Here is a 15603-nt window from a genome sequence, read left to right as displayed (position 1 = left end):
CAGCAATCCATTCTTGCCGTAAAAGGCGACTATGCTTGTCTAAGAGGCGACTAACGGGATCGGGTGGTCAGGCTCGCTGACTTGGTTGATACATGTTATCGTTTCCAATTTGCGTGGATCGATGCTCAGGATGCTCAGTCATATAGCTGGGATATTGTTGAGTGCGGCCTAAAACAACCAACCAACACATTGGCTGACACCAACGACGTTTGCAACGTGACTCTTGTGTTGACCGAGTTTCAAGCATGCATATCCATCTGCCAAATTCGGTCGTTAAATGATGGTACTTGTTGTTACACTGCCAGGCACTCGGCATTAAGGGGCTAAAACAAGGACTGGTCGGCTCGGAGTCAGTATACTCTGTCTGAGTGTGGTATGCTAAACTGCGTCATGGTATCTCATTGGGCTAGCCCCATAAATCGTCATCAGTCCGGACCAGTACAAGCAGCCACACACACGTACGTGCATGCACGTCGATATATATGTGCAATAATCTTAAAAGCTTGGACGCGACGTCCAACCCCATTTCACCTCACACACCTTGTGCACATCATACCCTTAATTCTCTGCACGCCTCTATCCGTTCATCATGGACATAAAGCCCTATAAGGGTTTCCAAATCAGTGTACCGGAGCATTTAAATCTTTATTTATTGGATGATATTCTTATATAATCAAAACTTGATCCTTAGAAGCTTTGAGTAGTATATTAACTTTGTAATGGAATCAAATCATGGCACTATTTTCATCGTTCATGACCGACATCTTGTTCACCTTCTTGGGGGTCCACCAACCAAAATTAACTTACATCTCATCGGTGAACTATGGAGGATAACTGAACAGATCAAGACAACGAGATTTTGGCGTACGCGTGTGGATGTATTTTTTCAAACAAACGCAGGCACAAGTATCCCTTAACCCGGGCCTCTTGCTTAGGGGCGGAGGTTTTCCATATTCAAGTACACGCCATCTTTACTGCGCAGAATAAGCGAACTCTCTGGCTGCGCCGGTCTCCCAGGGGTGATGCTAAGCCGGAAGTGACGTAATATCATAGCTATCACAAGCTTGACTTGCAGCATGGCGAAGGACTTCCCCACACATCGCCTGGAAAAATATTGTAAAAATATTAATAACAGTAAGAAACTAACCTGGTATAAATACACATCAGCCGGGGAGCTTATAAATTCATTATACCGCTACAAGTTTATGGTGCATGCGTGGCCCAGTCGTCTAAGGCGCCGCAATTCGCTGTGCAAAGATACGTCCTTTGGGTACGCCAGAAACCTATGATCGTGGGTTCAAATCAAAAGCCAAGTTTGGTTAAGATATCTCTCATGGTTTTTTAGTTCTGCTCCGGAAACGAAACGTGACGGACGCACCAGCACCCATTCCTATATCCCCTTCCTCTTCGTGTGTGTGTGTGTGTGTGTGTGTGTGTGTGTGTGTGTGTGTTTTGATAATAACTATCGGCGTCAAACAACAATCACCATATGCTAGGTAAGACTATCTAGATAGATCCAGTCAATAAGAACTATTACCTGGGTCCCATGGAAAAGGTCAGAAAGAAGTCTGATGCCCCCAGGTCCTCGTTTGAAAAACGGTAAGGATCAAACACCTGAAATAAGAATTTCACCTGCGGTTAAACAACTATCATCTGTGTACAGTGAAACCCCATTAATCCGGACTGTTCTGTTCTTAGTGAAATCGTCCGGCTTAACATATGTTCGGATTAACGAACCACTGGTAATGACCTTGGAATATCTGCCGACGTTCCGAACAGTAACACTGTGGATAGCCGTGTATCCGGATTAACGAGGTTTCACTGTATAGATGAAAGTGTATAATGATACTGCCAATGGTTTTTGGACACATTATCGTCTGAAGCAGAAGCGTATGCAATACACAAACTTATTAACATGATTGAAGGGGGAACGGGTGTCCCAGTCGTCTAAGGCGCCGCGTTTCGCTGTGCAGAGTTGCGTCCCTTGGGCACCCCAGAAATCTATGATTGTGGGTTCGAATCCCGGTTCACCCCCGATTATGTTTCTTGGTTTGTCAGCACTATACCCATGCTCGTGGTTTTCACCAAAGTGGTAAAAGTGGTAGACCTGCATCACTTCGGGCTTTCCTCCCACATTAAGCTGACACGCCGCGATATAACTGGAATACTGTTAAAAGCCGCGTTAAACCCGACTCACACACACACACCTATGGATATGATTGGAGACAGTAAAAGCAATAAAGAAAGACGAGGATTTCGATGTAGGTTATACCTCGGGTTCCCGCCACACATCCGGGTTTCTATGAAGAGCAAACAGCGACACAGTAACCCTGATCCCTACAAGGACAAAAAATACATTCCATAAAGGTCAACAGGTCAAAGGTTGTCTATCAATGTTATATGGAATTATATTATCGCGGTAGTTAATTTAAAATGGATAATAATGACGCCTGCATTACTAACCTATTAAATATGTCATACGGAAAACGTTTCTTTTTCTTTGTTCAACTTTAATGACACATCAATTAGGATTGATCGGCGCAGATTTTTGTTACCGAGTTCGGTCAAAAAAAATACTGTCCTTAGCGACTCAAGGGCGGACAACTCTATTATCGCGGTATCACTATTTTCTGGTGTGATACGTGTGGATTGTGTGGTTTACATCACTTCCTGTTTTGGATTATGCATAATCAGTATTCATACGACCTAGGTAAGGTCAAGGGACTTCGTCTAAAAAAGCGGATTCTTTTTTAACCAATTTCGAATGTAGATAAAATGTCATTCTTGAAGAAGAGGGGGCACGGGTGGCCCGGTCGTATAAGGCGCCACAATTCGCTGTGCAGGGTTCCGTCCCTTGGGCACGCCAGAAACCTATGACTGTGGGTTCGAATCCCGGTTCGCCCCAATTATGTTTCTAGGTTTGTCAGCACCATACCCGTGCTCGTGGGTTTCACCGAAGTGGTAAACGTCTGAGACCTGCATCACTTCGGGCTTTCCTCCCACATTAAGCTGACACGCCGTGATATAACTGGAATATTGTTAAAAGCGGCGTTAAACCCTACTCACTCAATCACTTGAAGAAGATCTGCTTGCAACACCCCGACTCACGATAACTGCTGTATTTAATACTATGACTTCGGAAGGGTACATTACCTTTGGGTACAACTCGGCCATCTGGTAGAGTTATCTCCCTTTGTGTGTAGCGCGAGATGCTGGGCACAGGTGGCAGCAGACGCATACTCTCTCTCACACACATGGTGAGAAACTCCAGCTTGCTGACGTCATCCCTGGGGACACATGACACTTACAGAACACTGGGTGTATTTTCAAGCTTATTTTGTTGATACAGAGCATATTTTATTCGTGTTCATGTCAGACTATGTTTACGACACGAGTGTCTAAATTCCGGTATTTCCCGAGTGAGAGCGAGGGAAATACCATAAGAGAGTTAACTGACTTTAAAAGTCCAGTTTCCACCCTTGCCGCACTAGGCTGGAATTACTGGACTGGATCGTAGCGCCACCAGTGCCTATTACCAGTTATGTCCCATCTAAGCCTCTCCTATGGACCAATCAGATTCCACCGCTCGTATCCCTTGCGTTTGCTTTATCCAAAATGGTGGCGCCCATTCAGGACGATCTGATCCATAATCAAGATCTATACTGTGATAAAACGGGTCGCGAAATGCATCAAATCACGTGAACACCCTGATTAAAAACATGAAAGATTTGGAAAGTAGCTGCTCACAACAAGTTGGCGGTGCACAATTTACGAACCGGATTTCAATTTCGGTGCGCGATTTGGATTGGACTATGCCAAAACGTAACTCCATAATACCAGCCTAGTTCGGCAAGGGTGGAAACTGGACTTTTAAAGTCAGTTAACTATCTTCCCTCGGGAAGATTGGGAAATACCGGAATTTAGGCACGAGTATACTCTCAGGGCAAACGCTCTATACACAACACCACAGAGACGGCCACACTACAGAAAGATTCCCGTCATGTTCTCACTCGACTTGGACTTGCAACAAAATCCGCATTAGTGAACAACCGTTTGACTGTTAGGGGTTGGGGGGTTCTAAAAGAATCAAGGCCCGGTTTTACTTAGCCTGGTTCCCTTGGTATGCTGCACTGGCGCTCAGTGTATCGCCAGCGCAGCATATCCAGAGACCCAGGCTGGGTTTTTACTGAAAAACTTAATTCATATGCCTCGCATTTTAGGCAAAAAATAATGTGCTTTTCCATTGTAGGAAAATGTTTAAAACATAAATAATTGAACTCGAACTCGCTTAACAGTTCTAGGACGCTATTTCGGTGGTTATTGTTCCTCTATCATAAATCAATTACAGATTTCGTCACACCTGAATATAACACAATGTACCCGCCATGTTTATATCGGCGTCAATTATTCACCTCTCTCTTCAATAACGTTTTAAGAGAACCCTCAGTTTATTACGATCTCTTAAACGTATTGGGGATAACATATTCATTAATACGTGGACTCCTAGCATTGATACAAACCACGTGATGTCCTCCCTGTCCCCCATGACGTGATCAACCTCCGCCCTGCACGTGTCCTGATGTTGTGTGTGTTTGGCGAGGTGCCAGAGTGACCAGGTCAAAGCGCTGGACGTCGAGTCATGACCAGCGAACATGAAGGTGTCCACCTCGTCAAGGATCTCCTGCCGGCTGAGAGTCTGCCCGTCGCTGTCCTGAAAATAAAAGCGGTAAAACCCTTTGCATATTCATAAGAAACCGCATCTTCCAGAGGCAAAGGCGTTAACTGACCATAAAAGTCCACTTTCCACCCTTGCCGAAACTGGGCTGGAATTTCTTGGCTCGATCGTAGCGCCACGAGTAGCTATTAAGAGTTATGTCCCTTCCATGTCCTGTTGACCAATAAGATTCCATCTCTCATTTCGCTTGCATTTGCTTCAAACAAAATGGCGGCGATAATCAATATCTATTTTGAAATGAAACGTGTCCTATCTCGCGAAATTCATCACATCACTTGAGAACCTTGAGTAAAAAATGAAAAGATTTGCAAAATGGCTGTCGCCGCCCAGTTGGCGGTACACCATCTTCCCGAGGCAAGAGAGTTAACTGACTTTAAAAGTCTATATTCCACCCTTGCCGAACTAGGCTGGAATTACTGGGCTCGATCGTAGCGCCACCAGTGGCTATTACCAGTTATGTACCTTCTAAGCCTCTCCTATGGACCAATCAGATTCCACTTCAAGTGTCACGTGTGTTTGCTTCACACAAAATGGTGGCGCCCAGTCAGGTCGATCTGATCGATAATCAAGATCTATATTGTGATAAAATGGGTCTGACATCGCGAAATGCATCAAATCACATGAGCATCTTGATTAAAAACATGAAAAGATTTGGAAAATATCTGCTGACAACGAGTTGGCGGTGCACATGCTTTGCAAATCCTGCAATCGACAGCAATCTGCACGACAGTTTACGAACCGGATTTCGAATTCGGTGCGCGATTTTGATTGGACTATGCATAGATTCGTTAGCCCAGCCAAAATGTAACTCCATAATACCAGCCTAGTTCGGCAAGGGTGGAAACTGAACTTTTTAAGTCAGTTAACTCCCTTGCCTCGGGAAGATGGCGGTAAACATGCTTTACAAAATCTGCAGTCGACTGAAATCTTCACTTTGAAACCCTAGCTGTTTACGAACGGTAACCTAGTTCGTTACGCGTTTCTGATTGGACTACGCAGTTAAAATGTAAATTTTATTGTCAGTTAACGCCCTTGTCTTGGGAGGATGAAGACACCGCTGCCAACAGAAGACTCGATTTACGATTCCGACAATACCATTGGCAGGTGTTTATTAGCGTATCCTCACCGGTGGCACCCGTCACAACACATGCAAAGGCATGTCAATTGTTCACCTGAAAAAAAACATGTGGTTACGAATCAAAATAGGGAATTGCATCGGACATCATTCTTGCCACTGATGTGTCTGCCATAAAACGTTTTGAAAGCTTTAATTAGGCCTTGCATGTTGTAACCTTAGGAGCAAGAGGCATGTTACGTTCTTTGAAATCTTGGTGGAAAGTGCATGCTCGATGGTACCTCAAAAGTTGTGGCATGTAGAGACCAAGGGCTGGAGCTGCAGGAATATTGCTCGACATAAACGTTGTAAAGTTGAATGTTGGAAAGTAAGAGTCATTTCTCTTGTCATACAATCTTGTGGAGAGTGTTTTGTCACTCTGAATCTTCTTGTATAGATCTAAATACGAAATAGATGAGGCGGTCTCACTGGTCTCCTTTCTTTCTATTCCAGGTGGGTAAATCAGTGGAAGAGAATTGGCTATCTGATGGTTATTGAACGAAATCAGATCACCGATATACCTGAAGCTTAAGTTAAACTTCTTGGCCAAATTACTTTGTTTTAACTTTGCAAATCCGAGTTGAAATTTCGGTTCATATGCACCCAGCAATATATTTGATTTTCGTGCGTTTTTTTTAACGGAGCTTGGGAATTCAGTACAAAAGAGGAATGGACGTGTCTTCCGGTTTTAGAGTCAAGCTAAGAGTTGACAGTACTGATTTCTGGTTTTCACAGAATTCTTCCTCAGTTAAAATACTGGCCTTAAGTGTGGCATTATTTGATGCCACTTATACCCAGTTCTTTTATCAAGCAATAAATGTGGTAATGCTTACATATAATTGTTATGTTATTTGAGGCCTTGTCAGTGGGAGCAACTACAAACTTTTCATGTAGGTACTTGATATGTACAGTACATTAAATAATATTAATTTGCATGGCTTGTATACTCCCCGTGGAGCTGAGAATGAAACGTGCCGATTGATCCAATGACCAGGTCAATAACAATGTAGCGCTTTGAGCACGGCTCTGTGGTGTGGAAATATAGTGCAATGTTAATGTTATTATTTCTGTATTTATTTATTTATTTATTTATGTATCATTGTCTAATTGGCCGCCATTACCGCTGTCAGATGTTGCTTTGCGAACGGCCACGTGCCGTAATAGTAGTAGAGCGTCCGCCAGTAGAGCGGAAGGTCCGGGGTTCGATCCCCGGCAGCGACATACCAAAAGACGTTTAAAGATGGTACTTGTTGTTACCCTGTCTGGCGCTCGGCATTAAGGGGTTAAAACATGGACTGGTCGGCTCGGAGTCAGTATACTGTGTCTGAGTGGAGTATTCATGTTAAACTGCGGCATGGTATCTCAGTGGGCTGGTACTATAAATCGGCATCAGTCCGGACTAGTACAAGCAGCCACACACACACACACGTGCATGTACGTCGCTATGTAAGTGCAATAATCTTGATCGCGACGTTAAACCTCATTTCACCTCACCTCACCTCACCTCACCTCATGTTGTCTTGCAGTGGAAGTACAGTCAGTATATAGCCAGTTGCTGCTTCATGGGCTAACCTGGCAGAACTACTTACACAGGAACGGTCTAGATGTATCGATGTATCATTAATTCAAGAGAGATTATAGGCACTGAGGCAACCTTTGACGTCATCAGGATATCGAGGAAATCCATCGGCCTGCATCCGGGGTCTTCTGTCTCTAACAACTTCCGGCGATGTCTAACGATCCTCCGGGAATGCTCATGGATTGATTCACATGCGGCCTTGAACCTTTTGCTGGCGACAGACAGACATGGGTGTCGCATGTTATATGTCATAACCAATCATCGACAATTCCAATGCTCCGTTGGTTTTAGACTTAAAAATTTAGTCTGTATCTATTTACGAAAACAAGATTAATAAAAAAAGTTGATAGAAAACAAGTAATTATTGTAATGATAACGACATTACATTTTAAGTATTTAAAATGTCTCCTTTGAATACCTCTGTTTATACTCTCATTATACTGAATGTGAAAATGCCAACTGCTGGACACCAAGCGGAACAGCATTGTCAGTGCGTCGCACATTCGTGACCAACTCGTGTTATTCCGGGACAAGCCGAATAGCGACTCGTGCCCCTCTCATGGCTATTTTTGTGACCGGGTTCCGTCTTAGCGCGAACGGGCATACCTAAAACAATTTGTCAACTCGTTGCGTAATGGTTCACATATTATTTCCCCATGTGTTATATATAATTCAGATGCAATTTAAAGCACATTGGGACGTGCGGGATTATACAGTATGAATGAGCACATTTAACTGTGTCTTGGGTATATTTTTAGATGCAAGACACGTAAAATCAAAAATTATTTCTGAGGGATTCTTTGACGAAGAACTTGAAATCATACGCGCATTCTGATTGGTTTTTCGTATTTTCGCACATAACAATCATCGATAGGGGGGACGAGTCTTCTTTCAGGTTACGGAAAGGGGCGAGTGGTGACGAATGTGCGTCGCATTGGGAAAGGGGGGGTCACTCCAAATGCAATCTGGAGCTAATCTCCGTTGTTTTCGTACTTGCGAAAAATGGCATTTCAGTCGCGCTGCATGTTGTGGTTGTGAAAGAATTAATCACGATCCAATACCAAAGGTAAATAGAATTCTCAATTTTAACATTTGAGTATATTTTCGAAATTCTCTTACCCGTCTTGTGACAAGCTGTAGATGATGTCGTTGTGGTGTAATGGCGTCATGATCCGCTTGACAATGAGCTCTGATACGTCATATACGCCCTGAATGTAAGGGTGGCGCCCCCTGTCGGCCAGACAACACGCAACACAGTCATATTTATGGACTCCTTAATTTAATGGTTGGGTCAAAGAAAATTTCGACCAACCGATCTCTGTTGGCTAGTGTTATGTGTCGAAATGTCAGAAAGCGAATGGTGAACATTGCACAAAATAGTAAACGTACCACACTAGAAATTGATCAGTTAACAATACAGAGGCAGTGATTGATAGGTAAACCCGTTCTTTTCTTAACTTCTTTACATTTACTTCGAATCCTTGAAGACCCGGGTTAGAATTGGTCTTCAGCAACCCATGCATGTAAGATGCGACTGATGGAATCGGGTGGTCAGACTCGCTTGACTTGGTTGATGCATGTCATCGTATCCCAATTGCGCAGTTCGATGTCAATCACTGGATTGTCTGGTCAAGATTCGATCACTTATAGGTCTCCCCGTGAACATCCATGCTTGCTGTCAAAAGCGACTATGCTTGCATGAGGCGACTAACGGGATCGGGTGGTCAGGCTCGCTTGACTTGGTTGATGCATGTCATAGTATCCCAATTGCGTGGATCGTTGCTCATGATGTCAATCACTGGATGGTCTGGTCCTGACGCGATAATTTACAGACCGCCGGCATATAGCTGGACTATAGCTGGAATATTGCTGAATGCGGCTTAAAACAACAAGCAAACAAACAAACTTATTAGTCATGTTTCATAATTGTAAACGTGTTACATGTCTTTAAGTTGCTTTACCTGTCAAGCTGACAATTAGTTTCGTATCCAAACAGACATCTCATCATGGAGTCCATAGTAAGGAGGCTGGTGTGGTGGAACATCTCCTGGGGCCCCTCGCTGGCACGGAGCTTCCTCTGCAGCACATCCAACATGGTCGCGAACAGGAACATGTCTTATTGCTGGTTTTGTTTTGGCATTAAGTTCCGAAAAAAAAATTCCTTATAAGACACCTTAAGCTACACCACTGGATATGTAAAACTGGGGAAAGTTCAAATGTTGATCCCATTTAAAACGAAACTGGTTATTTGAAAAAAGAAATTTGTTTACAGACTGTCGTCGCTGTGGGGTACTGCTGTGTGGCGCCACGCGACTACTTATTTTTTATGTAAATTGTGTGAATATCGGGTTCTACCAGTAGGGCAGGACATACTTACTCTTTTCGCGAACACCTGGTGTTCTCACTGGTCCATGCATATAGTTTTTCTCTTTCTCTTTACGCCAAATGGAATATATTTCGGCAGACAAGCTGGACTGGTTATTTTTTTGCATTGACAATTTATATCATTAAAATTTGTAATTTCCCTCATATAAAACTTATGAACGAAGCATGAGCAATTTCTCAAATTGTGAATATGTAATACACATACATATCATTCGATATGTGGTATTGTCATTTTTTTTATTCCATATGAGTTAGCATAATTATTAATACTTGTCAACTCCGCTTATTTCGAATTCGAAGCCCACAATGCTCCAGTCATTGTCACGGTCTAACAGTAAAGATTATATACAAGTGTCTGACGTAAAATTCTATTATTAGATATGTTAAGTCATAATTTTCAATTCTAGGTATCTTCTTTGGGCTGACTTTGGACCGTAGGGCCGCTCTGGACACCTGTTTCGAACTCCTAACCTGTTTCTCCCGACATACTCACCACCAGGATGTTGGTGCAGTCACGGAATATGTCCGTGCTGTGTTTCAGCAGGTTCGTGTGGAAGGCTGGCGTGACAAGTGCACGGGTTCGAGCCCATTTCTCGCCTTTACTCAGCAGCAAACCATCGCCTGTAAGAGAAACGGGGCATCGTTCCACAAAGCGATCTTAGGGCTACGACTGTCATAAGCCAGTGTTAAAGTATGGGAGTTACTGTTAAGTTAGCGCTAAGATGGCTTTGTGGAACGGGGCCCAGGGCCCGAGAGAGGGTCCGAACGTCAATACCTCCGTCGCCTCTGTACCCATCTTTCTTGCAAGGTAAAATCTGAGACTTTCTTAGAGTATTATATTCGAGAATGTTATCCTGTCTCAGAGCTCCAGATAAGCTGCGTATCTGCGTAAAATACGCATCAGAAATACGCAGTAAAACAAAATCCAAGCGTATCAAATACGCAACGAACATTACAGATACGCTACAAAAATAAAACTTGTGCGTATCATCAAAATATTGTGAAGTAACTCTGCGTATCGATTAGCAAATCAACAACTTATTTTGAAATTATAAACCGGCATTCCGTCAACCTTGCCAAACTCCATGATGAGAGTTACATCATGATCATTTGCCATCACACTTTCTTGTGGAAGTATCGTGGTATTTTTGAGTCCTATAAAGCTCTCGAACCCACACAACACCAGTTTGCAGGGACTAGATGAATAGTGTTTTTAAATATTGAACTTAAATTCCCACATGTGTAAAAACTAGTGGGTAACAGAAATTTGAATACCCAGATAGAATTACTGATACCCAATGATTTTAAAATGCATGGGTAAAATACCCACAACACTAAAAGCTTATCTGGAGCTCTGGTGTCGACGTCACCTTGACTGATATCAGTGAAACCTGTCTCCCGACAAAGTGTCATTAATACTAGAACCTAACATTGCAATGTTTTCTTCTGGCTCTGCAACGACGTTCTACATTGCAACTTACCAATCCATGGCCTCATCAGTGCATAGGAAAACTCATCTTTCGGATCTGAAAGAACCAATTGTTATCGTCACAACTTCGAAACAAGTGAGTGAAAGAAATGGATTTTACGCCGCTTTTAGCAATATTCCAGCAATATTCGGGGGCACCAGAAATGGGCTTTGTGCCCATGTACGGAATCGGACCCACGTCTTCAGCATGCGAGAGAATGCTTTAACCACAAGGCTACCTATTTCGAAACCAACTTGTATCGGTGATACAAACTTTTTAAACATGTGAAATTACAACTATTCAGATGACATAATCAGGTAAAACAAACTCCATCGAATCACATTGATGTCTTAAGTCAAACATGTTTGTGTTTCTGTGTATGAAACGTACTCTACCTGCGGCAGTAGACACACTGTAGGTCCGAACTACTGGCCTGTCCCCGAGAGCAGTGTTCTGGCAGTTGACGGGTGCACTGACATAAGGAAGACTTTTACGACACTTGTATATGATCTCTACGTTCTGGCAGTGGACGGGTGGACGGGTGGACGGGTGCACGGACATGAGGAAGGCGTCCCCGACCCCCACCCACACGGAGCTACTGACCTGTCCCCGAGAGCAGCGTTCTGGCTGTGGACGGGTGCACGGACATGAGGAAGGCGTCCCCGACACCCACCCACACGGGGAAGGCTCCGTCGTACTGGTTCGCGTACCTTGAGATTCGCAACATCCCCTCGTAGTCCCCACGTAGCTAGAAACAAAGTGGTCTGTATATCAGGCGTTAAGTGATCAATGTTTACAACTCAAAACAAGTTAAATAACACTCACGATTGGAAGGCGGTTTTGAACTGCCAACCAGTCATGTCAGATTAACTATAGTCATATCAGGTGTTTTTTTTAACTTGTTTTGAAAAGTATAGGTATTCTATATAAGGACAATTTGATTCCTACAATGTATGATAGCTGCAGTACAAAACAAAAGTTTCCAAATATGAAAATCAGTACGAGTTTGCAATATCCTAATCATCTCCATCTTCCCGAGGCAAGGGAATTGGCTGACTGTAAAAGTCCAGTTTCTACCCTTGCCGAACTAGGCAGCAATTATGAGTTACATTTTGGCTGGAATAACGAGTCTATGCATAGTCCAATCAAAATCGCGGAACGAAATCGATATCCGGTTCGTAAACAACATGGATGTCAACGTACAGGTTTCGCTCGACTGCAGAATTTGCAAAAGACGTGTGCCGTCGACAGATATTTTCCAAAATGTTTCATGTTTTTAATCAAGGTGCTCACATAATTTGATCGCGAAGTAACCCCCCGTTTTAATACAATATATATTTTGATTATTGATCGGATCGTCTTCACTGTGCGCCGCCATTTTGTTTGAAGCAAATGCAAGTGATATGAGAGGTGGAATCTGATTGGTCAATAGGAGGGGCATGAAACGGGACATAACTCGCAATAGCAACTGGTGGCGCTACGATCGAGCCCAGAAATGTCAGCCTGGAAACCGCACTTTTAGAGTCAGTTAGCTCCCTTACCTCAGGAAGATTAATCATCTCTAAATTTCCTTCACTGTTGGTATTATAAAAACAATAAGTGAACCTGTGTTAGACACAATTCTACTTAAAACTATGTTTCATGTCGCTCATGTGCATCTATGCATGTGATGTTCCACGTATGTCACATATCGCATAAGCTCACAACAACGTCACATGTCAAAGTTAGCGATTGCAATCTGGAGTAGAGTTGGTCTTCGGCAACCCATTCTTGCCGTAAAAGGCGATTATGCTTGTCGTAGGAGGCGACTAACGGGATCGGGTGGTCAGGCTCGCTGACTTGGCTGATGCATCCAAATTGCGTGGATCGATGCTCATGATGTCAATCACTGGAATGCCTGGTCCAGACTAGATTATTTATACACAACCGTCAAATAGCTGGAATATTGTTGAGTGCGGCGTTAAGTTACAAACAAGCACAAGTGTAGGCCCAAGTATGTCACACATAGCATAAGCTCACAACAGCGATGCATGTCTAAATTAGAATATGGGATCGCGTTATGTTTGCATAATTCGCTGCAGTAGAGTTCAGGTATATGTGGTTGGTCCATAGATATATGCAAAGACATACGGGTACGCAAGCTGAAAATGCTACATTTGGTACTTACGCACAAGTGCTGGTCGTTATGCTGTTCAGTATGATGACATGCATCAACGAAGTCAACGAGCCTGACCACCCGATCCCGTTGGTCGCCTCTTACGACAATCACGGTTTGTTGACGATCAATTCTAACACGGTTCTTCACGGGTAGGTTTTCTGTATGATGCCTACGTATTCCTCAGTTAAGACCCCTTAGTGTCTGTATTGCACACGTACCCACCTGGTTACGAAATCCTAATGGTGCCACTCTCTTGCATATATATTTAATTTTCAATCAAAATTTCTCTTTATTTGAATTATTTGTTTATTTTCTCGAAATTTCGAGACTTTATCTCGCATTATTTCAGTCATATTTGCGTAAGTTCAATTTTTTTCTCGTTATTTCAGGTTTACTTACAAATATGGACATTTTGAGTTTTTCTCGTCACTTCGAAATTTCAAGAAAATAAATGAAATAAAGAGAAAATATTCGAAGCAACGAGAATTTTTTTAGAAATAACGGGAAAATAATCGAAACAACGAGAGAAAAAACTGAACTAACGAAAAAATCGAAGTAACGAAAATGTTTCGTAATTTCCAGAAAACAATCGAAGTAACGAGAGAGAAAAAAATGAAGGAACGAGAAAATAATCGAAATGACGAGAAAATATTTGGATTAAAAAGAAAAGCCTCGTTATTTGGGCAAAAATAACTGAAATAATGAGAAATTTCGATAAAAAATATGCTACCAAAGTGGCACCATTAGGCTTTCGTACCTTGGACCATCCGTCCACGTTAGAAAAAGCCCGCCGCTCCCGTTCAAACTGTGTGAGCGCCCTCTGATGGTAGATTGTCGTTATGACCCCTGATAAGACCATACCCACGTGTTATAGCAAGCTATACTGCACCAAAACATCTACTAACCTCTTCCAGATTGCCATGCCACCAATGAGGTTTGGGACCAGTGAAGTCTCCGAAGGCAATCTGTAAATATCGGCGTTGTCTATAAAGTGTGAGGAGCTTAGCGACAACAACAACGATGATGATTACAGGCGCAACCGTAGCAAGCAGTGTGAGAAGTACTGTCATTGCGAACTCGGTCTCGAGAAAGGTCAGGAACTATCTGCCAGTCACCGACAGGTGTACGACAAATTTTTCCAGCTACCCTTTATAGTGTTATCGCTGTATAATTGTTGGACGAGTCGAAAACAAAAGGCGTTCTGTGACGAAAGGGGTTTCAAATCAAGCGTTTATTCTGTGATGATCTGTGTTTGTATTGCGGTGATGCTGATCATTGAACTGTATTGTAGGACGCTGATCAAACCCGCTTTGATTGTTGACAGGTTATCTAACACCTCTTTGAAGCATTGTCTCACGTTGATCTCAAGTCGTCGAACCTGAATGGACGCACTTGTTTAGTACATAGATTGAAGTAAGACGTATATAGATTGTTTATGCGTCTTTGGTACAATTAATGTTAAATAACGTGTCCGTCTTATTCCAAATTATAAAACAAACTAATGTGTGCTGTAACTTGATTGGTTGAAAAACATGGTTATATGAGGTTCGGCAAGTGTGTCATACATGCACTATGACAAGGTGTGTCCATCTTGCAATAACCTGAATCCATTGCTCATTTGTTACTGGAATGTCAAGACCACGCCCCAGGCCGGGCTCGGTTAAAACAAGAATTGCAGTTAGATCCGCAAAGCGCTCGTTAAATCTCCAAAGTAAGTAAGTTAGTAAGTAGATCCGCAATCTGTCGTTGATGTCCTAAAGCCAAGAGATGCAACAGCGAAGGCCAAACTAACTCTATTTCTGAGAGATGGACAGCTGCTCGAACGTATATAAACAGAGAAGCCAAAGATAAAAATGAAATTATATCAATATACAAAAATAGAAATCATATCAATACATAAACAGAAATTCTGTGAATACCAAACTCGCAATAGATATGTGTACCCTACTCACACACAGGAGTCCCCAGGGGGGACAGGTCAGCCGAAATTGCTAAGGCAGAAGGCGACCTCTTCACACTTAATGCGACAACAACATCATATAGACCCTGAAAAAATATATATCGAATACAGCCAATCTAAGTCTATAATGTTTGGCAGGTCTAGATTACTGCAGTGTCAGGAAACGAAGAGAGTCTCTGTGCTCCTTTTTATCTCATTTTTTA

General features: G+C 42.8%; 1 protein-coding gene across 1 annotated transcript; it reads right to left on the bottom strand.

Annotated features, from left to right (window-relative positions):
* Positions 1-905: 905 nt before the first annotated feature.
* On the bottom strand, positions 906-14510 carry LOC139443442 (cytochrome P450 4A4-like). Its single transcript, XM_071224430.1, has 12 exons — positions 14346-14510; positions 11886-12030; positions 11295-11339; positions 10307-10434; positions 9390-9505; positions 8548-8658; positions 7504-7639; positions 4521-4711; positions 3154-3287; positions 2273-2337; positions 1538-1614; positions 906-1103 (listed from the first exon to the last, which is right to left on the bottom strand). Exons 1-12 carry the CDS (start codon positions 14508-14510, stop codon positions 932-934), a joined length of 1485 nt encoding a protein of 494 aa, XP_071080531.1. The 3' UTR covers positions 906-931.
* Between the last annotated feature and the right edge of the window lie 1093 nt (positions 14511-15603).

Source organism: Haliotis cracherodii, unplaced genomic scaffold (assembly GCF_022045235.1).
Source record: "Haliotis cracherodii isolate W230 unplaced genomic scaffold, xgHalCrac1.p SCAF_5, whole genome shotgun sequence".
NCBI classification, from domain to species: domain Eukaryota; kingdom Metazoa; phylum Mollusca; class Gastropoda; order Lepetellida; family Haliotidae; genus Haliotis; species Haliotis cracherodii.
The sequence above is the reverse complement of the archived record's forward strand: the minus strand, read 5'-3'. Positions and strand labels throughout refer to the sequence as shown.